The 27,363-nt window shown below is 41.8% G+C and overlaps 2 protein-coding genes across 3 annotated transcripts in view; both read left to right on the forward strand.

Moving 5' to 3' along the window:
- Positions 1-15,006, forward strand: part of LOC120058448 (follistatin-related protein 1-like) — a 55,533-nt gene extending 40,527 nt beyond the window's left edge. For both annotated transcript variants that reach the window (XM_039007110.1, XM_039007111.1), the window contains exons 7-11: positions 5,794-5,912; positions 11,853-11,965; positions 12,664-12,774; positions 12,932-13,026; positions 13,596-15,006. In XM_039007110.1, coding sequence (XP_038863038.1) covers positions 5,794-5,912; positions 11,853-11,965; positions 12,664-12,774; positions 12,932-13,026; positions 13,596-13,637 — 480 coding nt within the window. In that variant the 3' untranslated portion in view covers positions 13,638-15,006. The remainder of the gene's footprint in view (positions 1-5,793; positions 5,913-11,852; positions 11,966-12,663; positions 12,775-12,931; positions 13,027-13,595) is intronic.
- Positions 15,007-16,424: 1,418 nt separating this feature from the next.
- LOC120058449 (leucine-rich repeat-containing protein 58-like) lies at positions 16,425-27,157 on the forward strand. The gene is made up of 4 exons (XM_039007112.1): positions 16,425-17,163; positions 24,490-24,618; positions 25,485-25,762; positions 25,915-27,157. Exons 1-4 carry the CDS (start codon positions 16,703-16,705, stop codon positions 26,106-26,108), a joined length of 1,062 nt encoding a protein of 353 aa, XP_038863040.1. The 5' UTR covers positions 16,425-16,702; the 3' UTR covers positions 26,109-27,157.
- The last annotated feature ends 206 nt before the right edge of the window (positions 27,158-27,363 follow it).

The raw sequence follows: 27,363 nt of genomic DNA on the forward strand, positions 1-27,363 counted from the left end.
TGGCACAGCCAGAGCCCTGACTTGAACATTGTGTGAAGATTGATCAGGGGTAAAAAAACGATACATTTTAGAATAAGGCTGTAATGTAACAAAATGTGTAAAAAGTCAAGAGGTCTGAATACTTTCCGAATGCACTGTAGTCTCTCTCTCTATATATATATATATATAATTTTATTTTTTTCACCTTTATTTAACCAGGTAGGCAAGTTGAGAACAAGTTCTCATTTACAATTGCGACCTGGCCAAGATAAAGCAAAGCAGTTCGACACATACAACAACACAGAGTTACACATGGAGTAAAACAAACATACAGTCAATAATACAGTAGAAAAATAAGTCTATATACAATGTGAGCAAATGAAGTGAGATAAGGGAGGTAAAGGCAAAAAAAGGCCATGGTGGCGAAGTAAATACAATATAGCAAGTTAAACACTGGAATGCTAGATTTGCAGTGGAAGAATGTGCAAAGTAGAGATAGAAATAATGGGGTGCAAAGGGGGGAAAATAAATAAATACAGTAGGGGGAGAGGTAGTTGTTTGGGCTAAATTATAGATGGGCTATGTACAGGTGCAGTAATCTGTGAGCTGCTCTGACAGCTGGTGCTTAAAGCTAGTGAGGGCGATAAGTGTTTACAGTTTCAGAGATTTTTGTAGTTCGTTCCAGTCATTGGCAGCAGAGAACTGGAAGGAGAGGCAGCCAAAGGAAGAATTGGTTTTGGGGGTGACCAGAGAGATATACCTGCTGGAGCGCGTGCTACAGGTGGGTGCTGCTATGGTGACCAGCGAGCTGAGATAAGGGGGGACTTTACCTAGCAGGGTCTTGTAGATGACCTGGAGCCAGTGGGTTTGGTGACAAGTATGAAGCGAGGGCCAGCCAACGAGAGCGTACAGGTAGCAGTGGTGGGTAGTATATGGGGCTTTGGTGACAAAACGGATGGCACTGTGATAGACTGCATCCATTTTATTGAGTAGGGTATTGGAGGCTATTTTGTAAATGACATCGCCGATGTCGAGGATCGGTAGGATAGTCAGTTTTACAAGGGTATGTTTGGCAGCATGAGTGAAGGATGCTTTGTTGCGAAATAGGAAGCCAATTCTAGATTTATCTTTGGATTGGAGATGTTTGTGAGTCTGGAAGGAGAGTTTACAGTCTAACCAGACACCCAGGTATTTGTAGTTGTCCACATATTCTAAGTCAACACCGTCCAGAGTAGTGATGTTGGATGGGCGAGCAGGTGCAGGCAGCGATCGGTTGAAGAGCATGCATTTAGTTTTACTTGTATTTAAGAGCAATTGGAGGCCACGGAAGGAGAGTTGTATTGCATTGAAGCTCGTCTGGAGGGTTGTTAACACAGTGTCCAAAGAAGGGCCAGAAGTATACAGAATGGTGTCGTCTGCGTAGAGGTGGATCAGATACTCACCAGCAGCAAGAGCAACATCATTGATGTATACAGAGAATTGAACCCTGTGGCACCCCCACAGAGACTGCCAGAGGCCCGGACAACAGGCCCTCCGATTTGACACACTTAACTCTATCAGAGAAGTAGTTGGTGAACCAGGCGAGGCAATCATTTGAGAAACCAAGGCTATCGAGTCTGCCGATGAGGATGTGGTGATTGACAGAGTCGAAAGCCTTGGCCAGGTCAATGAATACGGCTGCACAGTATTGTTTCTTATCGATGGTGGTTAGGATATCGTTTAGGACCTTGAGCATGGCTGAGGTGCACCCATGACCAGCTCTGAAACCAGATTGCATAGCGGAGAAGGTATGGTGGGATTCAAAATGGTCGGTAATCTGTTTGTTGACTTGGCTTTCAAAGACCTTAGTAAGGCAGGGTAGGATAGATATAGGTCTGTAGCAGTTTGGGTCAAGAGTGTCCCCCCCTTTAAAGAGGGGGATGACCGCAGCTGCTTTCCAATCTTTGGGAATCTCAGACGACACGAAAGAGAGGTTGAACAGGCTAGTAATAGGGGTTGCAACAATTTCAGAGGATAATTTTAGAAAGAAAGGGTTAAGATTGTCTAGCCCGGCTGATTTGCAGGGGTCCAGATTTTGCAGCTCTTTCAGAACATCAGCTGACTGAATTTGGGAGAAGGAGAAATGGGGAAGGCTTGGGCGAGTTGCTGTGGGGGGTGCAGTGCTGTTGACCGGGGTAGGGGTAGCCAGGTGGAAAGCATGGCCAGCCTTAGAAAAATGCTTATTGAAATTCTCAATTATAGTGGATTTATCGGTGGTGACAGTGTTTCCTGTCCTCAGTGCAGTGGGCAGCTGGGAGGAGGTGTTCTTATTCTCCATGGACTTTACAGTGTCCCAGAACTTTTTTGAGTTTGTGTTGCAGGAAGCAAATTTCTGCTTGAAAAAGTTAGCCTTGGCTTTTCTAACTGCCTGTGTATATTGGTTTCTAGCTTCCCTGAAAAGTTGCATATCACGGGGGCTGTTCGATGCTAATGCAGAACGCCATAGGATGTTTTTGTGTTGGTTAAGGGCAGTCAGGTCTGGAGAGAACCAAGGGCTATATCTGTTCCTGGTTCTAAATTTCTTGAATGGGGCATGCTTATTTAAGATGGTGAGGAAGGCATTTTAAAAAAAATAACCAGGCATCCTCTACTGACGGGATGAGATCAATATCCTTCCAGGATACCCCGGCCAGGTCGATTAGAAAGGCCTGCTCGCTGAAGTGTTTCAGGGAGCGTTTGACAGTGATGAGTGGAGGTCGTTTGACCGCTGACCCATTACGGATGCAGGCAATGAGGCAGTGATCGCTGAGATCTTGGTTGAAAACAGCAGAGGTGTGTTTAGAGGGCAAGTTAGTTATGATGATATCTATGAGGGTGCCCGTGTTTACGGCTTTGGGGTGGTACCTGGTAGGTTCATTGATAATTTGTGTGAGATTGAGGGCATCAAGCTTAGATTGTAGGATGGCTGGGGTGTTAAGCATGTTCCAGTTTAGGTCGCCTAGCAGCACGAGCTCTGAAGATAGATGGGGGGCAATCAGTTCACATATGGTGTCCAGAGCACAGCTGGGGGCAGAGGGTGGTCTATAGCAGGCGGCAACGGTGAGAGACTTGTTTTTAGAGGGGTGGATTTTTAAAAGTAGAAGTTCAAATTGCTTGGGTACAGACCTGGATAGTAGGACAGAACTCTGCAGGCTATCTTTGCAGTAGATTGCAACACCGCCCCCTTTGGCCGTTCTATCTTGTCTGAAAATGTTGTAGTTAGGAATGGAGATTTCAGAATTTTTGGTGGTCTTCCTAAGCCAGGATTCAGACATGGCTAGAACATCCGGGTTGGCAGAGTATGCTAAAGCAGTGAATAAAACAAACTTAGGGAGGAGGCTTCTAATGTTAACATGCATGAAACCAAGGCTACTACGGTTACAGAAGTCATCAAAAGAGAGTGCCTGGGGAATAGGAGTGGAGCTAGGCACTGCAGGGCCTGGATTCACCTCTACATCACCAGAGGAACAGAGGAGGAGTAGGATAAGGGTACGGCTAAAAGCTATGAGAATTGGTCGTCTAGAACGTCCGGAACAGAGAGTAAAAGGAGGTTTCTGGGGCGATAAAATAGCTTCAAGGTATAATGTACAGACAAAGGTATGGTAGGATGTGAATACAGTGGAGGTAAACCTAGGTATTGAGTGATGATGAGAGAGATATTGTCTCTAGAAACATCATTGAAACTAGGTGATGTCATCGCATGTGTGGGTGGTGGAACTGAAAGGTTGGATGAGGTATAATGAGCAGGGCTAGAGGCTCTACAGTGAAATAAGCCAATAAACACTAACCAGAACAGCAATGGACAAGGCATATTGACCATATTGACATTAAGGAGAGGCATGCTTAGTCGAGTGATCATAAGGGTCCAGTGAGTAGTGAGGTTGGTTGGGGTAACGGCGATTCAGACAGCTAGCCGGGCCATCGGTAGCAAGCTAGCATAGGATGGAGGTCTGTTTTTAGCCACCTCATGCGTTTCCGACGGTAGATTAGTGGGGTTCCGTGTGGTAGAGGGGATCAATCCAATTGGCAAAATAGATATAGTTATAGTGACCCAAGAAAAATTGTCCGATGGGCGTTCAGGTAACGTTGCGACGGAGGGGCCAGTTGGATAACTCCCTCGGGCAGATAATGTCGGTAGTCCAGTCGTGAAGGCCCGGTGGGGCTCCGCATCGGCAATAAAACGGGTCCGGATAGGTGATTGTAGCCCAGGAGTGGCTGATGGAACTCTTCAGCTGGTTAGCTCTGGAAAAATTTATGTTTGCTCTGGGATCGACGTAAGCCAATAGTCACACGGATAGCAGCTAGCTAGCTGCGAGATCCAGGTGTAAATGTCCAGAGCTTGCGGTTGAAATCCGGGGATATGGAGAGACAAATAGGTCCGGTATGTTCTGGTCTGAGTCGCGTTGTACAAAACTGGCGATAGCTTTTCGAGCTAAAGGATAGCTGATGACCACAAACCGTGGTTAGCTGAATACTAACGTTAGCCAGTAAATATACAGTATATATATATATATATATATACAGTATGTCTGTCAATCTCTCTATAGAATATAACTCTATGACTGTTAAAGATTTATCCCTTCAAGAAGCTTTAATTAGAGGACGGCTCTACACTGTAATGGAAAACTATAACTTATACTGTAATTCTGGGTATTATCAACTGTAAAATACTGTGAAAGCATTATACTGCAGCATACTGTAAATGATGATGCATTGTGGGAAAATGTAGTGGGCGGAAAATAGTTGCTGTATTTCAAATGGTACTGTAATTCCACCCCACAGAAACCAGTACTGTACCTTAATTTTGGAGTGCAAAACACATTTTGATCACTAATGGGTGCATGGTATTGTTGTTTTTTGAGGTGCCCTTTGCAAGATGCCTTATTTGTTGAACCCGTTAATGTGAGTGCTGTACCAATTTAACTCATGAGTTTATAGTGCCCCATCAATTTAAAATGTAGAAGGGATAGAGTGCAGTGGCAAGTCTTAAACCTGTGGTCTGTTTTGCCAAGTAATTGCTGCCAGTTTGGAAGCCTTTGTTAAGGCCTCTTGAAGTGGAAGTGATATAAAACACCAAATATTAATTGATATGCTGTACTGTGTAAATACATTACCTTGCAGCCAACCTTTCACCAATTCCATGTAATTCCAGTAAAATACTGTGAAATCTCCCCCACAATGACTTTCATTCGTTAGTTCATTATGATTACGGTAGCATTTACTTTTTTACATTTCAATACAGTACATTGGATGTATTCAACTATGTCATTACACAGTACTTGCTTTACTATTTTATTTAGATTACAGTAGGTATACTGCACTATGAAATACAGTGTCTTACTTACCGATAGATGTCTGTAAGTTACTGTCAAATTCACTTCAACCCCTTTACAGTGTAGGGTTGTCAGGCGACCGATGACCACTGGTGATGACCGCCACAGACAGTCTCAAAGTGCAAAGTTCACTGTGGATTAGCAGTCTTGGAAGCAGAGTTTTTATCAGGTAGAGGGAGATATTTAGAAAATGATTGAGAGAGGAACTGATATGACCAGAAGAAAAGTGAGAGTGTGGGGGGGGTTGGGTTATGCTTAAAGGCTAAAATATATTTATTATTATACCCAATCCCCCCCACTCTCACTTTTCTTCTGGTCATATCAGTTATTAGGTTTTCTGGTTATTATTCACTTTTATGATTTTATATTGGCCTACAGAGGCCCATGACACTCTTCTATTCTCTACTCCTACTAACTCTGCTAGTTTCTGTGTGTGTGCGTGTGCGTGTGTGTGTGTGTGTAGAACTACGACAATGGTGACTCCCAGCTGGACTCCTCAGAGCTCCTTAAGTTCATCCAACATAATGACTCCAACGTGGACATGCAGTCATACGCAGACCAGGAGAGCAACAAGCTGCTCAGGTCAGTGTGTGTGTGTACTTGTGTGCATGCTATTTCACATTTATTTGTATATATATACATTATCAGTCAAAAGTTTGGACACACCTACTTATTCAAGGGTTTTTCTTTATTTTTACTATTTTCCACATTGTAGAATAATAGTGAAGACATCACAACTATGAAATAACACATATGGAATCATGTAGCAACCAAAAAAGTGTATTTTAAATTTGAGATTCTTCAAAGTAGCCACCCTTTGTCTTGATGATAGCTTTGCACAATCTTGGCATTCTCTCAACCAGCTTCATGAGGAACTCACCTGGAATGCATCTCAATTAACAGGTGTGCCTTGTGGAATTTATTTCCTTCTTAATGCGTTTGAGCCAATCAGTTGTGTTGTGACAAGGTAGGTGTGGTATACAGAAGACCAAGTCCATATTATGGCAAGAACAGCTCAAATTAACAAAGTGAAACTACAGTCCTCCATTCAAGTGCAGTCGCAAAAACCATCAAGCGAAATAAATGCATCGTAGAGTTCAAGTAACAGACACATCTCAACATCAACTGTTTAGAGGAGACTGCGTGAATCATGCCATCATGGTCGAATTGCTGCAAAGAAACCAGTACTAATGGACACCATTAAGAAGAAGAGACTTGCTTGGCCAAGAAACACGAGCAATGGACATTAGACCGGTGTAAATCTGTCCTTTGAGATTTTTGGTTCCAACCGCCGTGTCTTTGTGAGATGCTTTGCTGGTGACACTGTCAGTGATTTATTTAGAATTCAAGGCACACTTAACCAGCATGGCTACCACAGTATTCTGCAGCGATATGCCATCCCATCTGGTTTACGCTTAGTGGGACTATCATTTATTTTTCAACAGGACAATGACCCAACACACCTCCAGGCTGTGTAAAGGCTATTTGACCAAGAAGGAGAGTGATGGAGTGCTGCATCAGATGACCTCATCTCCATAATCACCCGACCTCAACCCAGTTGAGATGGTTTCGGATGAGTTGGACCACAGGGTGAAGGAAACGTCGCCAACAACTGCTCAGCGTATGTGGCAACTCCTTCAAGACTGTTTGAAAAGCATTTCAGGTGAAGCTGGTTGAGAGAATGCCAAGAGTGTGCAAAGCTGTCATCAAGGTCAAAGGGTGTCTACTTTGAAGAATCTCAAATATAAAATATATTTTGATTTGTTGAACACTTTTTTGATTACTACATAATTCCGTATGTGTTATTTCATAGTTTGAATGTCTTCACTGTTATTCTACAATGTAGAAAATAGTAAATATAAAGAAAAACCCTTGAATGAGTAGGTGTGTCCAAACTTTTGACTGGTGCTGTTTATATTATTTTTTATATACTGTATATATTTTTAGCTCAGTAGACAGAAAAATATGACACTTTACAAAACAGGTAATTCACACTTTCTCATAGATCATCATATAATGTTTGCAGCCTGTCTACGTGTGGTGTAAATTTTAGCCATGTACATAACATACCGTAAATGTACTGTATATGTGTGTACCTATAAAGTACTTATATCATATACAGTATCGATATCATATTCTCAGCTGTACAGTAGAGGTTTTCTGAGGAGCTGGTGCTATATTAAGCCCTACTGTCCCTCTCTCTGCCTTGAACCTTGTGTGACCCAGGCCTCCTGTGGGTGATCTTAACCTCACAGAAACCTGTTCTGTACATGATCAGAGCCTGGGTTTCCACTGTGCTGCTCACTTGAGAAGTGTTGCAATGCTTCTGCAGGTTTGGAGATAAGAAGCTGATGTAAGAAGCTGATGTAATCAGCCACTTCTATTGCCCACACATGAGTAGCGCCCTGAGTTTTTACAGGCCATGTGAATTGACTGGGAAAAACTCTTGGTCCTACAAATGAAGCATTGAAAATAATATTCTGTGGGCAAAACATTCCATTAACTTCACTTTATCAGACACCCAGCACAGTCAGACACTATGCCCAATAACCATCTCAACAGCTATACAGAGCATTCGCAACATATTCAGACCCCTTGAATTTTTTCCACATTTTGTCACGTTAAAGCCTTATTCTAAAATTGATTCAATTGTTTTTTCCCCTCATCAATCTACACACAATGCCCCATAATGACAAAGAACATTTTTTAAATTTATTTTTTTAGCTAATTTATATAATAAAAAACACTGAAATATCACATTTACTTACAGTTTTTCTCAGTCGCTTTGGTGCATTTTTCACATCATCCCTAACATGTGCAAAATAATAAGTGCATTTCTCAGAACAATTTGTACAAACTGCAATATACAATAGATATGTTTCTAAAGCTAGTCAGTCACTAAAAATCCTTAGTACATCTCTCAAAAGTAAATATTCATGCCAAAGATCATGTCAGTGTCATCAGAATGATAAGTCATTGAGTCATTGTTCACGAACAAGGTCGTCAAAATGTTTAGGCATGTTGTCAATGTAACTGTGTACTTTGACAGTATTACCTGATGTAAACTTAGGCTACAGTTTGGATGACAGTTACTGTATTGAAAATGCACAAGGCTGCACTTCTATGGCATATATCAATTTCAACAGTACTATTTACATATTACTGTATTGAAAGAGACTGGACAACCCAAGTGGCACAAAGGGAAAAAAAACTAAATTAGAAAGAAACACAGGAAACCACCCCTAAGGCACAACTTTGCCCGCAGCACTGTTGTGCTGTCTCTACACATCCAGACGTTCCTGTCTGTCGGCCCACATATTCTCATCCACATCACACCGGATATTTTCCCTTCCAATGCAACGTGGAAAGAATCTTTTGGAATGCCTTATCCATCCTCTGCAGGTGTCTACTGTGATGTCCTCACATGCTGCATCCATTGCAGCCAGCAGGGTCATCTGTATGTGTGGCTGACGATCGTACACCTTCCACCTCCATGCTGAAAATAACTCCTCAATTGGGTTAAGGAATGGTGAATAAGGTGGGAGGAATTCTATGAGCATCCTCGGGTGGGTCACAAACCATTGCCTTTTGATGTTTGATCGATGGAAACTCACATTATCACAAATGACCACATACTTTGGCAAATCCTCTCTAAACAGACCCCTCTCATCATCAGGGATGAGAGCCCTGTAGAGAGTCTCTAAAAAGTTGAGTAGATGCTGGGTGTTGTATGGCCCTATAAGGGGGATATGGGTTACGACACCATGCTCCGAAATAGCAGCACACATGCTGATATTTCCTCCCCGTTGGCCTGGCAAATCCACAGTAGCTCTTTGACCGATGATATTCCGACCCCGCCTTCTGCATTTGGTCAGGTTGAAGCCAACCTCATCCACGTATACAAAGTTGTGAGAGTGTTCACTTGATTCCAACTCCATTATACGCTATATCCCAGAACACACAGTTGAATTTGTTTTGGTAAGGAAGAGTGACATAAAATGTACATATATTGCATGTTCCTTCCACAGCAATGGAAATGTGTGCAGTTTATGCTTACTGTACTATGTATCACTATAAAATGTTGCTGTAAAGTAGTTACATAGATATATGTTTTACCTGTACATACTGGTACCTTAGCTCCTTAACTCTGTCCTCATTCCTTTGGAATGGTACACGGTACAGCTGTTTCATACTCATCTGGTTTCTATGCAGCACCCTGTCGATGGTTGAGATGCTAACCGTATGGATGTTTTCAAAGACACCGTTGTCTTCTATAATGGTCCTTTGTATTTCCCTGAGTCTCATGGCATTGTTTGCTCGGACCATGGTGCAAATAGCCTCCTCCTGTTGAGGTGTGAAAAGGCGTCCTCTGCCACCGGTTTGAGGTAATCTTGCAGTCCTATGTGGGGAAAAATGCAGTGATGCATCGCACACTTTCACATAGACAAAAACTATGCGAACACACATTTTACTGTAAAACATACAGGTGGGTGCATGTAAGGTGCAGTATGTATCTGTATAGAGTATATTTCTGTATGCTGTGAAATACAAGTGGACTACTGTAATATGAAGCATTGTAGGAAGTATACAGTATACTGCTTATATACAGTAACAGTGCACTGTACATTGGTGGACATACCTGTTCTCTCTTCGAAACGTTTGAACTATTGAGGACACGGTTGATCTCCCAATATTCGGCTGCACCCTTCGACCCGCCTCAGCCATTGTAAGGCCATGATTGACAACATGGTCTACAATAGTGGCCCTTATGTCATCAGATATGCACCTATGTCCTCTTCTGCCTCTTCCTCTGTTTTGCCTTCCACCACACATCCTTGCTCCTCTTCTTCCTCCTCTTGGCTGTTGACCCTGATCCATTATTGGAAAATTGCAACTCTGTGTTGTGGTCTGTCTATATATGCTTGCCAATTGATTCTTCATTAGATGCACCTTTGAGCAATTTAGACAACTGGTTGATTGTTGGTTGAACTAACACTTTACATTCCTTCATGAGTGAGGGTCAATTTCACCTGCACGATTCATCAATTCACGTTTTTGTACAAAAGGTCTAATAGAAATGTGTAAAACTATGCTTGACAGTTTATGACAAATAGTTCAACAATTTTGCATGTAATGGCTTATGCAAGGAACTAATGCCTAGATGTTTTGAGGGGTAAGACTATTCAACAGAGAACCATCTACTATATTTTGATCAACATGACACGAGCAATTGATAATGTGGAAAAAAGCTGACACTTGTACATTATCAATTGCAATTTGTTCAAAGGAATAAGAAATTGCTTTAATGATGTGCACAAGTGACTAGATGATTTGGAATTTGTACAAGTAGTATCAAGAATTGCACTTTTGATCTAAGAAATGCACCAAAGCGACTGAGAAAAACTGTAAGTATTCAGAACCTTTGCCCCAGTCTGAGGTCATGTGCACTCTGGAGTGGGTTTTCATCAAGGATCTCACTGCACTTTGCTCTGTTCATGTTTCCCTCGATCCTGATTAGTCCTGATTAGTCTCATGATACTGCCACCACCATGCTTCACCGTAGGTTTCCTCCAGATGTGACGCCTTGCATTCAGGCCAAAGAGTTCAATCTTCGTTTCATCAGACCAGAAAATCGTGTTTCTCATGGTCTGAGAGTCTTTTAGATGCCTTTTGGCAGACTCCAACCAGGCTGTTATGTGCCTTTTACTGAGGAGGGGCTTCCGTCTGGCCAATCTACCATAAATGCCTGATTGGTGGAGTAATGCAGAGATGGTTGTCCCTCTGGAAGATTCTCCCATCTCCACAGAGGAACTCTGGAGCTCTGTCAGAGTGACCATCGGGCTATTGGTCTCCTCCCTGACCAAGGCCCTTCTCCCCTGTTTTCTCAGTTTGCGGCCAGCTCTAGGAAGAGTCTTAGTAGTTCTAAACTTCTTCCATTTAAGAATGATGGAGGCCACTGTGTTCTTGGGGATCTTCAATGCTGCAGATTTTTTTTGATTGATACCCTTCCCCAGATCTGTGCCTCAACACAATCCTGTCTCGGAGCTCTACGGACAATTCCTTTGACCCGATGGCTTGGTTTTTGCTCTGAAATGCACTGTCAACTGTGGGACCTTATATAGACAGGTCTGTGCCTTTCCAAATCATGCCCAATCAATTGAATTTATCACAGGTAGACTCCAATCAAGGTGTAGAAAGATCTCATGATCAATAGAAACAGGATGCACCTGAGCTCAATTTCGAGTCTCACAGCAAAGGGTCTGAATACTTATGTAAATAAGGTATTTCTATTTATTTATTTGCAAAAAAATTCAAAACTGTTTTTGCCTTTGATATTATGGGATATTGTATGTAGATTGATGAGGGAAAAAATGTATTTAATCAATTTTAGAATAAGGCTGTAACGTAACAAAATGTGGAAAAAGTCAAGGGGTCTGAATACTTTCCGAATGCACTGTACTTAGCTATGAGTACAGGCAGTGAATGTGAACCTGTGTGTGTGTTTCTCTCTGCTCTTCCCAGGAGCCTGTGTGTGGATGCCCTGATCGAGATGTCCGATGAGAACACTGACTGGAAGCTGAGCTTCGATGAGTTCCTCAACTGCCTGAAGCCCGGCTTCAACCCACCTGAGAAGAGTGAGCTCCCAGTCACATGACCGTTGACTCAATGATGACAACACTGCACACCACTGCTGACACCACACATGTTTTTTTCTCAGTTCACTCTTAGACACATGCAGTCAGCATGCAGTATGTGTTTACAGTGCATGGGATGTACATATGTTAATCAAAATAGCGAATTCATTCACCACAACCATAGGCAAATTCACTGTAACTCACCCTAACATACTTGAAATTCACTGCAACAAAAACATCTCAATGTGATTTATTTACAGACAACTGTATTTTTTCTTGGTCTTTTGTGCTGTACTAAGTTGATCAGAAGTTGTGCATTAATGATGTAGGGGAAAGTTCAGTGTGATAGGAAGAGCGGTTCTAGGAGAGAGCCCTATGACTTCACTCACAGCTGCAGCAGGCAGCAGCAGACATTCCAGTCCGGAACACAGAGCCTACCCTGGGGCCTCACCAGAGCCAAGGTCATAGATAATAGAGTGCTTTAACATACTGTACGCACACTATATATTGCTCTAGTGCTCTCTTTCTGCTGCAGACTACAGCACTACTCAACTGCGCTAAATGTTTTATTTAGACATCTAGAACAAACCGATTCAAGTAAAACAGAGGATATTTAATAATTTCTGGTCATTTGAACAGACATTATTGTTAGATACGTATGCAAGACACTAAATTCTATGTGCCCCCCTCTTCTGCAGAGTGTGCTCTGGAGGATGAGACCTATAAGGATGGGGCTGAGACACAGGTGGAGTGTAACCGCTGTGTGTGTGCCTGCGGCAACTGGGTCTGCACCGCCATGACCTGCAATGGTGAGGATAGGCACACCAGCACACCTGTATAGACACACTGGCTCATCTACAAGTCACCTGAACCACATACTGGGCTTACAGATAAGGACTCAACACCTGTATTTCTCTCTCTCCAATTGATCCTGTAATTCTTTCTTCCTTTGCATCTCTTCCTTAGATAAGACAGCGGTCGTCGAGGAGACCGGGGAGGCAGGGCAGGAGATGACCGAGGAGGAATGGAGCCTCCATGTGGCCGAGCTCAACAAGCACCAGGTCAGCAACGGGGGGTCAAAATTCAAGGGACAGACCGGGCCGCTCTCCAATCTCCCCAGACATATGGGGTAGCTCTGGAATCTGTCTATAAAGAGTTGTGCCACTTGTGCTTTATTGATGACTATCCTTGTGTAGACCGTGTGTGCTTGTGTGTGTGCGTGCGCGTGCGCGTGTGCGTGTGTGTGTGTGTATTGCTTTAGTTAAATTCACGAGGGAACAGTTCTGGCTCTCCACAATAGCAGAGTCAGCGAGTTCATGTACTCTGTCCTCAAACAGAATATCTTCCAACATCCAACAACAATTTACACCCCTGTGGGGTGAATTTATTAATACAAAAAAGTTATCCAATATTGCAGTTAAGAACCGGTAGAGATCCCTACACAAGAGGAACTGAGGGACAGTCATCCTTGACACTGTGTAGAGTAAAATGGGATATTGAGTGTGGCTATTTATTTGTAACTATCTAACTATGGCTACATAGCATACAATTATTCTTCTCATGACAATATTTAACACTCTCCTCCCACATATGCTTTCTCTCTCTCTCTCTCTCTCTCTTTCAAAAACAGGAAACAGTGGAGAAGATGAAGGCCAGCACAAAGGAGGCCTAAGATGCCTAAAGAAGGAGGGCGTGAAGGAAAGAGAGAGAGAAAAAATACTTCACTCTTCTTCCATTCTTGATAAGGCCCTGTGCTGTTGCTGAATTTACTCATATGTTAATTATTATAGCTTTTTGTTTATGTGTGTTAGATGCAGGGCAGTCAAGAGTATTATTTGGGGAGTTTCTTGAGTTAAGTACTGTCTTCATGTTCAATTGTTTTACTGCACCCCTGCACTAGGAATGGGGCCATTTTTACTGCTGACTTTTTAAATATTGTTTTTCTATCTATACATTATAAACACAGTATTTGTTGTTATGGCTTTTTTTGTAAAATAGCAAGCGGTAAATGGTTGGTGATGAGAAAAATTTGAGATGTTTGGAGTGAACTGTTGGGACACCTTTCTCCATCAAGGAAATAAAATCACCTTTAAAGTCCTTCCAGATGTGTTCGAGAAATGTTGAGCAAGACAATGATAGTGTCTCATTGTAGGGGAAGGGGATGTCTTACTACTACTTGATACTACTTGACCAATGCACTTCTCCCTCCATGACTAGCAGCATAGTTTCAGGCCTTAGTGGATTGTCCCGTTTAGTTAGAATCCTTTGCTTTTTGACAAATGTGTTTGCTTCTATGTACAATTTGTTATGTCCTTGATTTGGAGATCATATGTGATTGCAATGGCTCCTGTGCTGTATTCCGTCGGCTCTCTCTGGTGCTTGTTTTAGAAACATTGAAGCGTAGATTGTAGAATGAAAGCAACAAGCACCAAGCACAGAGCTGAGTACAGCATGGGGAGAACTAAAACCAAAGCCTGACGATGACTATGATGTTGATGTACAAACCCCTCCAGGCAAAGCATTTCTCTGGACCCAGCAACAACACTATACCTGTGTTTGTCAAAGATCAGTCATAAGGATTAGCCTCGCTGTCAGCTAATGTAGCTTAGATGCATCTCTAACTCAGAGTGCATGCTTATATGAAATAATGTGTGTCTGTAATGAAGGAGTGTTTTTGAGAGAGTGCGTACTGCCTACAAGTGTGTGGTGGTGTGTCATATTTGTTTTGTTATGTTTTATTTGTCAAAGTCCCACTTATCTTGATAATCGTTTCTGGTTATATCAGTGCCTTAAAACCCAAACATAGGCCTGCAGACATACACTGTAGAGGTCTCGTGTCCTGCAACCTTTAAACCACAATTGGAATGGGCAAGACTATTCTTGGCAGAATTTTGGTATAGATTTTGGAGCTATGTGGTTTAGTCCTTGTTAAATGTTTGTGTAAAAGTTGAATAGCTAGGTTAAAACTAGGTTTATATTCTAAAAGGAATGCAGAGTCTATAATGAATATGTATGTCAATAAAATAAAACCCATACAGTATTACAAATGTCTCAACCTCTCGTAAATGTGTATGTGTGTGTGTGTGTAGTGATGGGGGGGAATTGGGATATTTTTGCCGATATATCGTATCATATAAATTTGACAATTTCGCAATACAATTTCACAATATTATTGTTTTAGCTAGTTTGCTGTATCTGCACAAAAACTCCAGTATTTCTCTTTCATAGCTTGTTCTCCATCATCTTTTTAAATAAGGAGCCCATTTGATTTCACCAGTTATATTTCCATGACTGATCAAAACTTGTTTTCTCGTGGCTCTCTCTTGTCCCTATGCAGCAGTCAGATGGTGAGCAATATGTTTGGAACATCGAATCGCAATAAAATCACAGTATAGAATCGCAGTACATATAGAATTGAAAGCATTGTGAGACTCGCAATACATATCGTATCGGCACCTAAGTATTGTGATAATATCGTATAGTGAGGTCTCTGTCAGTGTTGTGTGAATGTGTGCCTGTGCTTGTGTGTCTGTCTGTCTGTGATCCTTCATATCCAGACACTTAAATTAATCACATTCATGCGTCAGAGCTCAGTCTATACGAGAAGTGTTGCTGTTGTCGTTTTCTACAGAAACTCTAGCCTACATTCCATTGATATTGCTCCAAGAGGCAGTGTTCCAATGTCATCTGGTACATACAGTGGCTGTAATTTGAGAATAGCTTTTAAGTCCCTTAACATTCAAGCCTCTTGTGGTTTAACATGTGAACAAATGCCAAGTTTGTATAAAGTGCAAGGGCAGTGTGTTCCCAGGATAGTAAAAAAACAATGTTATCTGGAAAAAGTCAGTTTATTTCACATGTCATGTGTTTACCCTGAGACAAGTCTGCCAGTGGTATCTTAGCACAGGTCACAGTGACCTACTGAAGATCAATTATTTCTTCCATTCGGTCATCTGATCCATACAGTGGCTGTAATTTGAAAATAGCTTTTAAGACACTTAACATTGCAAACAGTTCATATTTTTGTATTCTGCTAGACAGCATTGTGTTTTATGAAGGATATGGTTGACTTGAGGTTGCTTTTATAACCAGGTTGTGCAAGTAACATTTTTTTTTAAATCTACACACTCGTGGGCGTTCTTGCACAATGTAATACTACTGGGTGATTGCATAATATCTAAGGGCAAGGGGACCAGGGAGCAGACTGCAAATTTAGTTAATTACCACCTTCAACTTTCTCCCAGTTTTACTTTGTTATGCACCCATTACAACATTTATGCACAACGATTATTCTGTTTACTAGTAAACGGTGACAAACGTCGTGATGTTACTCTATAACTAGATCAGATCCAACTTAGATAATGCATGTAAACCAATGAAAGGGTTAAATTAGGGCGGAACTACTACTGGCCAACCCCGGAACATGTACTATATATATACTAAACAGTTGCTTTGTCAATTGTACCAGCCAGGTTCTGTCAAATCACAGTGAGCTATTCTACACAATCATCTTTTCCAAGTGTGATTTACCGACACAGGTTTATTTATTTTCTGTCAGATGCAGTTGTAGCCCACTGCTGGGGAATACATTCTTAGCGACAATGTGGGACGCCACCGTTCGGCCACTGCAAGGAATATTGATTTGAAACAGACGGAAACTCGGGGCCATTGGACTCCCATAAAGAGTTTGCAACCACCACGTTGTTCAGAATATTGAAGAGTAGCCTACACTGCGAAATGGATTTGCATGAAGGAGCCGCAAACGGTCATTGTGAGGGTGTTTTAGACCTGTCGCGTCGGAATTTGAACAGTTTGAGCTTGGTCAATATCAGCGAGGAGCAAAAGAGGGACACCAAGCAGTTGTGTCTAAGCTTCAATCGATTGGCCTCGCTGCCCGGATCAGTTTGTATGTTCTACAACCTCGAGTTTCTGGACATTAGCAATAACGGACTATCGGTCATCTGTGAAGACATTACTCGGTTAACCAAACTCAGAACACTAATATCCAAGAACAACCGTCTGGACGAATTCTCGCTGCCTAAGGACTTTGGGTCTTTGCCGTTGGAGGTGTTGAATCTAAGTGGCAATCGATTTGAGGAGATGCCAGCGCAGTTCCTGAAGTTGCAGCGGCTACAATCACTTTCCCTTGGGGGAAACAGATTACAAAGTATTCCTGCAGAAATAGAAAACTTAACCAGGTATGTAGACTACATAACTTGACGTGCACGGCCTCGCCAGCTGCTAAAGAAAGTGATGGGTCGTTCGCGAACGAACGGATCTTCTTGTTGAACGTCGGGAACCGAATCGTATTAGTGAAAGAGCTGTCCATTTGGCTCGCCGAGTTGCATACTCCGGTTTGAGCTCAAAAACTGCAAAGTTACAAAATAAGTATCTAGAGGGTGAAACAATAAATAGTGGGGAGAGCGCGGGGTTTTTTTCAGTGCATTTTTGGGGGCAACTTCCTTTTTCAGGCGATCTAATAGTGTGGCCAGTTAAACATGTATTTCAACGCGAATTTCAAGATCTGACTGACATAATGTTAGCCTACTTGGCTTTACATAGGCGATTTGCATTTGTTTCGTGGTTCCAGGTCAATTTAAGCATTTTGAACAAAGAGCCGTCTGGGAGCCAAATGAACCGGAACTTTTACGTGAACGGAGCCAAATGAGCCGGATCACGGAAAACGTTGACTGCCCATCACTAGATAGCTACAACGTTGTCGCATTAGCTTGTTACAATGTTGCAGTTCACCATGGTTTCCACTAGATAGGCCCATAGCCAATTGTGACTGTACTATCATAAAAGTACAGGAAAACCAAACCTTCCTGCTTTTTTTGTTGCTTAATTTAAGGTTTGGGTTAGGCATAAAGTTAGCAGTGTGGCTAAGTTTAGTGTTAGGTTTAAATTCAAACATTTTTAAATAGGCTGGGTTTATGACTGTGGCTGTAGTAACAAGTTACTATCGTTCCACAGTGATTGCATCACAACCTTTCACATAGTTAGTATCAGGCAGTTGACACTTTTGCTATCACAATGACCAGCTTAGGCCTAGTGTAGTCAGTTTTACGGGCGAAGAGTGAGTTCAGTGGGTACAGGCCATTTCAACTGCCAATGCTGCTGGGGGTTTGGGTTGTTGTGAAGGCTTAAGTGATGCAGTTACATCAATGCAGAGGCAGAGAGGTGGGAGCAAGCTGTGCGGTGCTGTCTTGTAGCCTACTTCCATGGATGCTTACCTTTACAAAAACAATGCGCTCCCTTGATTGCCAGGACTATGGTTAAATGGATTTTAACACATCCTCACTCCTTCAGTAGGCTACTGTATCAGTACGCTGAAGCAGACTTTAAATCCTAACCTGTAGGTTTTTCAGGAAATGAAAAAAGTATACTATCACAACTTGCCGCTAATCACAATTACCATGCAATCAGGCCTTGACCAACACTGGGCTTGGGTTAGCCAGAATAGATTTTGACCCTATGCTTGCTTACTGCTGCACTGGGGTCGGACAGGCTTCCTGTTTAGATTAAGACACAACGGCGCCAGATAAGGCTCGGAAAATGTACCTCAATCCAGGGATGAGCAATGCATTGAACTCCGAATTATCCCAACTGTTACACCGAGAACATCTGGGGGGAAAAATCTGTCGTTCATTCTTCTCTCTCCTAATGGGAACTTGGAATACAACACATTTCTTAACCCTAGATTGTGGTATGTTTTCTGAACCATATCTCACACCGGCTCCGCAGTGTCTTAATCTTAACAGGAAGCCTGTCCGACCCCAGTCCAACTGTTATCAAGCGTAGGGTCAGGAGCTAATCTGGCTAGGGTCGGGGCATGACTGACTGCCTAAGTTGCTCAGAGGAGGACATTAATATGGTTGATGTGGTGGGGTACACATTAGAGGTCGACCGATTTAATCGGAATGGCAGATTAATTAGGGCCGATTTTCAAGTTTTCATAACAATCAGAAATCTGTATTTTTGGACACCGATTTGGCCATTTTTTTTTTTTTACACCTTTATTTAACTAGGCAAGTCAGTTAAGAACACGTTCTTATTTTCAATGACGGCCTAGGAACGGTGGGTTAACTACCTTGTTCAGGGGCAGAACGACAGATTTTTACCTTGTCAGCTCTGGGATTCAATCTTGCAACCTTAGTTAACTAGTCCAACGCTCTAACCACCTTCCTCTCATTGCACTCCTCGAGGAGCCTGCCTGTTACACGAATGCAGTAAGAAGCCAAGGTAAGTTGATAGCATTAAACTTATCTTATAAAAAAACAATCAATCATAATCACTAGTTATAACTACACATGGTTGATGATATTACTAGTTTATCTAGCGTGTCCTGCGTTGCATATAATCGATGCGGTGCGCATTCTCGGAAAAAGGACTGCCGGTGCTCCGTGTACCTAACCATAAACATCAATGCCTTTCTTAAAATCAATACACAGAAGTATATATTTTTAAACCTGCATATTTAGCTAAAATAAATCCAGGTTAGCAGGCAATATTAACCAGGTGAAATTGTGTCACTTCTCTTGCGTTCATTGCACGCAGAGTCAGGGTATATGCGACAATAATAAACGTTTTTTTTCAAAATGATAGTTTCCGCATTCGACCATATTAATGACCAAAGGCTCGTATTTCTGTGTTATCATGTTATAAATAACTATGGTTTGATAGAGCAGTCTGACTGAGCGACGGTATGCAGAGATGTCATGACACACACACACATTCAAGCATCTCGTGGTTTAATATGTGAAAAAATGCCAAGTTTGTATAAACTGCAAGGGCAGTGTGTTCACTGGATAGTAAAAAAACAATGTTATCTGGAAAAAGTATATTTCTCATGTCATGTGTTTACCCTGAGACAAGTCTGCCAGTGGTATCTTAGCACAGGTCACAGTGACCTACTGAAGATCAATTCATTCTTCCATCTAACCCCGCCCCCATACAGGTCACAGTGACCTACTGAAGATCAATTCATTCTTCCATCTACCCCTGCCCCCATACAGGTCACATTCCTCTAATATCAGTGAGCAGAGTTTAGGATCTGACTATATAGCCAATTAACATCATAAAAGAGAAGGCATTGTGAAGTCAGACCAGTGGGTGCAACTGGGATGTGGGTCATGTCAAGCGGTAATAAACAGTAGCCTATTTATAGACTAACCAAAGATAAGTGTGTAAGTACTTTGACTTCAGCGGCAATAGATCCTGATTGGCTTTAATAGTTCACTAACCCTGACCCTATTGGCTGACTGTCATCAACTGATTTGATCATTGCTTTTTAGTGACATTCTTTAAAAAAAAGTCTGCCTGGTCATAACATACTTTATATATGGGCAAATAAAACTCATAGGAAGATGTTAAACTTTCCTTTTTATTCTATGTCTGAAGGTGGTTTTGACTAGATGTCGACCGATTAGGATTTTTCAACGCCGATACCGATTATTGGAAGACCAAAAAAAGCCGATACCGATTAATCGGCCAAATTTTTATTTTATTTTTACATTTATTTGTAATAATGACAATTACAACAATACTGAATGAACACTTATTTAAACTTAATATAATACATCAATAAAATCAATTTAGCCTCAAATAAATAATGAAACATGTTCAATTTGGTTTAAATAATGCAGAAACAAAGAGTTGGGAGAAGAAAGTAAAAGTGCAATATGTGCCATGTAAGAAAGCTAACGTTTAATTTCCTTGCTCAGAACATGAGAACATATAAAAGCTGGTGGTTCCTTTTAACATGAGTCTTCAATATTCCCAGGTAAGAAGTTTTAGGTTATAGGAATTATAGGACTATTTCTCTCTATACGATTTGTATTTCATATACCTTTGACTATTGGATGTTCTTATAGGCACTTTAGTATTGCCAGTGTAACAGTATAGCTTCCATCCCTCTCCTCGCCGCTACCTGGGCTCGAACCAGGAACACATCGACAACAGCCACCCTCGAAGCAGCGTTACCCATGCAGAGCAAGGGGAACAACTACTCCAAGTCTCAGAGCGAGTGACGTTTGAAACGCTATTAGCGCGCACCCCGCTAACTAGCTAGCCATTTCACATCGGTTACACCAGCCTAATCTCGGGAGTTGATTGGCTTGAATTCATAAACAGCAGAGCTGCTGGCAAAACGCACGAAAGTGCTGTTTGAATGAATGCTTACGAGCCTGCTGGTGCACACCATCGCTCAGTCAGACTGCTCTATCAAATCATAGACTTAATTATAACATAATAACACACAGAAATACGAGCCTTAGGTCATTAATATGGTCGAATCCAGAAACTATCATCTCAAACAAAACATTTATTCTTTCAGTGAAATACGGAACCGTTCCGTATTTTATCTAACGGGTGGCATCCATAAGTCTAAATATTCCTGTTACTTTGCACAACCTTCAATGTTATGTCATAATTACGTAAAATTCTGGCAAATTAGTTCGCAATGAGCCAGGCGGCCCAAACTGTTGCATATACCCTGACTCTGCGTGCAATGAACGCAAGAGAAGTGACACAATTTCACCTGGTTAATATATACTTCTGTGTATTGATTTTAAGAAAGGCATTGATGTTTATGGTTAGATACACGTTGGAGCAACGACAGTCCTTTTTCTCGAGTGCGCACTGCATCGATTATATGCAACGCAGGACACGCTAGATAAACTAGTAATATCATCAACCATGTGTAGTTATAACTAGTGATTATGATTGATTGATTGTTTTTTATAAGATATGTTTAATGCTAGCTAGCAACTTACCTTGGCTTCTTACTGCATTCGCGTAACAGGCGGGCTCCTCGTGAGGCAGGTGGTTAGAGCGTTGGACTAGTTAACCATAAGGTTGCAAGATTGAATCCCTGAGCTGACAAGGTAAAAATCTGTCGTTCTGCCCCTGAACAAGGCAGTTAACCCACTGTTCCTAGGCCGTCATTGAAAATAAGAACGTGTTCTTAACTGACTTGCCTAGTTAAATAAAGGTGTTAAAAAAATACAATCGGCTTCCAAAATTACCGATTTCCGATTGTTATGAAAACTTGATATCGGCCATTCCGATTAATCGGTCGACCTCTAGTTTTAACCTTCCAGACTTGGACTTGTATCATCTCACCACCCAAGGCTGTTACTTGGGACATATAGTTAAATACACTGAAGAGGAACAATGGGTAAATGTTCATACCCAGAATCCTTTTGTGTCTATTTTCGAAGGATAAAGCAAAGAACATTAACAACTTCATAGTTATGAATACTATAACAATATAGAATTAAATTACAGGTTTTATATCATATTTTGGACATCAGAGCAAACTTGAGGGAATCCTATTTGAGTCGGAAGTATATTCCAGTTATGGTTAAGTTATACAAAACCTTGCAGAGAGCCTCATTTATTGACAATCTCTTAGAGGAAAAATAACTATTGGAACCAAGACTTTTAAAAATAAAAGATATTGGCACAAGATGGAGGGAATGTTGGCACATAATAATTTAATTAATGAAAATGTATGCTTATACCAGTATAAACTAGAATTTATTATACTATGGCCAAAATTCACAAATTCCACAGCACAACGTGTAAAACTACAATGACTCAGTAATCCATGCCTTCTGGGAATGTTCTAAAGTCCAACAGGTATGGGTAGAGTTAGAAATGTGGCTGTCAGAACTATTAGTCTGCAAATTAAGCCATGGCATATGAGGATGCAGTAAGATTCTTGTTAATCATCTTGAAAGATTTTTTTACTTTAACACTGGAAATCAACCAATCCTCCGTTAACACAATGGAAAGGTCATGCTTCATTATCTAAATGTTGAAAGTGCTTGGCGATGGAGAAAAACAAAATGGTGCAGTTTGAGGCCATGTGGGGTGTGAGCATGAGGGTCTAAGCAGATGTGATGTAGTTGCTGTTTGTTTGTCATTTTGTACGTGTATGTTTTTTGTATTGTTTAATAAAATATTTTTTTAAATCCTACAATGGAAAGTGGACTCATAGCTTCAAAATGGTATATTATACTCTGTAGTTGGAGAAAGTTAGACTGCTTTGAAAGTTGAATGTGTAACCCCACTTGAGAAGAAAAAGGCCCAGTGCATACAAAATGTATATTTAAAAGAAGAAAAAAAGTTAAAACGCAATTTGACACTGAGATTGGAATAATACTGTAAACTTGTGAAAATGATGATAATGCCCTTTTTATTGTAAGAGCTTTTTGAAAGGACTGCCTGAAATCTCAGCCAATTCTGGTGGGGTGGAGTTTTAGCCTTCCATGGTGACGTCGCCATGTGGTAAATTTTGTTAATAGACCAATAAGAGTTTCAAATAAGGGTGGACAGTATCCAGATTTTCATACCGTTTCTGTACCATACTGGGGAATACGGTATTACCAGAAGTGCACACAAGGGGCACTATAAAAATAAAAAAAATACTAATAATAATAAATATTTTTTGAGGGGTGCGCATAACAATTTAGGCAACAGGGATCTTGATCCAGGAGGGGGTTGAATGTCTCTGCTGTAAACTCAGGTCTCTAGTGATCCAATGCCTTAGACCTCTGTGCCACTCGGGAGGCCCCTTTCTGATCATTTTAATTGAAAATATTAAGTTATTTAATTGTTACCCAGAAACAGAACTCCAGGGTCCCCAGGGCTTGACTTCCAGGGTCCCCAGGGCTTGACTTCCAGGGGCCCCACCTGCCCGTGTGGGATAACTGTACAGAGGAGGCCATAATGCGCCAAGGACACAGAATGGCCTCCTCTGTCCCAGTTGCTGCTGTGTCATCAGTTCTGCTGACGGCTCACTTTCAGTGTCAGGCAATTACATCTCCCTTTCACTCCGTTTCTCTTTGCCTGCTGCTCACTCTGTTCCTCTCTCCATTTTCCCAGTTTTCAGCTGTCCTTTCACTCTTTCTTCCTTTCAGAGGGAATGTGATGAAACACTTGAGAATGTGTACATTTCCGTTTTGAGATTTGTGGATAAATGTATTATCTAATCTTTTTCTAACTGCCTCAGTCAGCCATCTGTTTTGTATGGGACTACCCCACATGGTTTTGGTGTAGGCTAAGCAGCAGACATTTGAATACACTCGACCTAAACTTCACTCTAGCCATGAGAATGTTTTGGACTCTCTACCTCTGGCGGCCCCTACGCAAGTTGGAGTAAATGCACACGCAGGCAGGCTAAAGACAGAGCTAGAAATTCCGGCACTTCTCTGTGGTATGTGTACAGTGTGTGTCTCTCTAGTGTCTTCCCTTTCAAACTGTTTGTACAGCAGCTCCACTGCTCGATGCCTTTCACTCACTCTGTCACATACAGCATCTATGTCAACATGTGGGAACCCCAGTGTTGTACTGATGTGTCAAAACATGGCTAGCCACATATGCACTTGGAACTGCCCAGTAAACAGTATGTTATGGTGTTTTTGATGTCCCAAAGACCATCTGGGTTCATGCTGTACTTGTTACTGTCATGTTAATTGTCACTTGATATGATGCTAAACATATTTAAACCTCTCTGTCAGTCTGGAGCTTCTGTATTTGGGTGGTAACCTGATCACGTCTATTCCTCCTGAGCTGGCCAACTTGCCCTACCTCAGCTACCTGGTCCTGTGTGACAACCGCATCCAGGGTGTACCCCCGCAGCTCACCAGGTAACCATAACACTAACCAGAAACACAACTACAACCCTATCTAGAGCATACTGCCACAGCTAACCAGGTAACCACAACACTAACCAGAAACACAACTACAACCCTATCTAGAGCATACTGCCACAGCTAACCAGGTAACCACAACACTAACCAGAAACACAACTACAACCCTATCTAGAGCATACTGCCACAGCTAACCAGGTAACCACAACACTAACCAGAAACACAACTACAACCCTATCTAGAGCATACTGCCACAGCTCACCAGGTAACCATAACACTAACCAGAAACACAACTACAACCCTATCTAGAGCATACTGCCACAGCTAACCAGGTAACCACAACACTAACCAGAAACACAACTACAACCCTATCTAGAGCATACTGCCACAGCTAACCAGGTAACCACAACACTAACCAGAAACACAACTACAACCCTATCTAGAGCATACTGCCACAGCTAACCAGGTAACCACAACACTAACCAGAAACACAACTACAACCCTATCTAGAGCATACTGCCACAGCTAACCAGGTAACCATAACACTAACCAGAAACACAACTACAACCCTATCTAGAGCATACTGCCACAGCTAACCAGGTAACCACAACACTAACCAGAAACACAACTACAACTCTATCTAGAGCATACTGCCACAGCTAACCAGGTAACCACAACACAACTGTAATATAACCATAATACTGCCACAAGACTGATAACCCAACCATATTCAAAGCATACCTCCACAACAACTCAACTGGTTAACAGAACCATATCCATCGTGGACTATCATAACCTAAACAAAGTCTAGAATTTTGTCTATAATACTCATAACGATGACCATGCCCTCTCTCTCCCCTCAGGCTCCACTCCCTGCGTTCCCTCAGTCTCCATAACAACCTGCTGACCTACCTACCCCAGGAGATTCTCAGCCTGGTGCACCTGCAGGAGCTCAGTCTCCGCGGCAACCCCCTAGTTGTGCGCTTCGTCAAGGAAATGACCTATGACCCTCCGTCGCTGCTGGAGCTGGCGGGTCGTACCATCAAGAGCCGGAACGTTCCATACTCGCCCTGCGACATGCCCTGCCACCTGCTGCACTACCTAGACCTGGCCAGCAAGTGTCCCAATCCTAAGTGTGCTGGTACGTTTACTACACACTAGCTTCTCATTGGACTGTGTGTCTGTATTTCTGTACCTGTCTTTGTCTTCTTGTCTGTATATAATGTATTATATGTCTGTCCTATTTTATTTTAGTGTGCTTATTCAATGTCTTTCTGCTTTCTCTCTCCACAGGTGTGTACTTTGACTCATGCGTGCGCCACATCAAGTTTGTGGACTTCTGTGGGAAGTACCGGCTGCCCCTCATGCACTACCTGTGCTCCCCAGAATGCACCTCACCCTGCAGCTCCAACCCCCAGAGTGACGCAGAGTCAGAGGATGAGATCAGCGTGCCCGCTGACCGCCTGCAGAAGGTGCTGCTGGGATAGCAGGAAGTGGAGAGTCCTCTGGTCGTAACCATGATAAAGGAATGAAATCTGAACCCTCTTGTCTCTCGTGTGTTTGTGTGACGCTAGACTCACAGACACAAAGACACATATGAGAGATGTCTTTAGGGCTGTGTGTCCCCGGGAACCTATTGACTGTCACTAGCGATCTAAAATTGGGGGACAAATTGTGAGGGATCTCCTGGATAAGCATAGGAGGGCAGTAGAAAATATAACTATTGCCAACTCGCTATGTTAGCCATTGAAAGGGGTTTTCATGATTTTCGAACACCATCACGCCTTTCCTGAGAATCAGGATATGAACAATGTGAGATTTCCAAGTGCCGGAAAAGTGTGTGACCCAGTACTCTGTGAAAGCTTTGTTTTCTCTCACACACAGGAAGTCGATCGAGGTTGGCAGAGTGTGTATGGACACCTCGCAGCACAATACACACATTTACTGTGAAAGGAGAAGACCTAACTAATCTGACAAGATTCAATGAAAGTTGGTATTTCCAGCCCTGGGTTTTCTCTAAATATAGACAGTTATAGATGTCTTTTGATCTGTGTGGGAACATTTACACAATGTCCCCAGAAGGTACATGTTCAAGGTGAACAGGTACTACAGTAGTTGGCCTTTAAGACATTAAGACTAAAAATGCTGGTCTATTGTTACAATATTATGAAGAAGTGAAATTAAGTGGAAGGAACAGCAACAAAACAAACATTACTTTTTGCATCCTAAAATATGTGACAATTCACCATTTGAGTTTGTCTTTTGTTTCCTGGAAGTGATTTTCTATTCATGATCCTAAACCAATGTGAAAAAAGCATTTTTTTGTAGCCTGTACTGCGCTTATACAAATCCATCATTCTACTGTCTGACACACAATGGCTCACACACTAATACAGTGCATTTATTGAAGATGACTTATGGAATATAATATAGTACTCATACAGGTCGATGATCTGTACAAAAGTATGTGCACTTTTCCCCTTTAATATAGACTGTACAGTATATAATATTCCTAATAAAGTTTGATTTGAATATCTAACATGTGTGGGATATCTGAATTGTCACCTGCTATGGTGAGGTATAACTTGCAACATCAGCTGATCTGTCTAGTTGGCTTATAGTCCACATCCCATATCTGCTGAAGGAATAATGACTTCTCCTTAGCTTCTGACGTCATTGTTTGCTATGTAGACTAAACTGTGTGGAAGGAAAATCAGTGAGCCTGTCATGCCAAATAGTGTC

Source organism: Salvelinus namaycush, chromosome 13 (genome assembly GCF_016432855.1).
Source record: "Salvelinus namaycush isolate Seneca chromosome 13, SaNama_1.0, whole genome shotgun sequence".
Classification (NCBI taxonomy): domain Eukaryota; kingdom Metazoa; phylum Chordata; class Actinopteri; order Salmoniformes; family Salmonidae; genus Salvelinus; species Salvelinus namaycush.

Coding starts and splice junctions, on each gene's coding strand:
- LOC120058449 (XM_039007112.1), top strand. CDS start 16,703: ATGGATTTGCATGAAGGAGCCGCAAACGGTCATTGTGAGGGTGTTTTA. Junction 24,619..25,484: donor GTACCCCCGCAGCTCACCAG/GTAACCATAACA, acceptor CTCTCCCCTCAG/GCTCCACTCCCTGCGTTCCC. Junction 25,763..25,914: donor TCCCAATCCTAAGTGTGCTG/GTACGTTTACTA, acceptor CTCTCTCCACAG/GTGTGTACTTTGACTCATGC.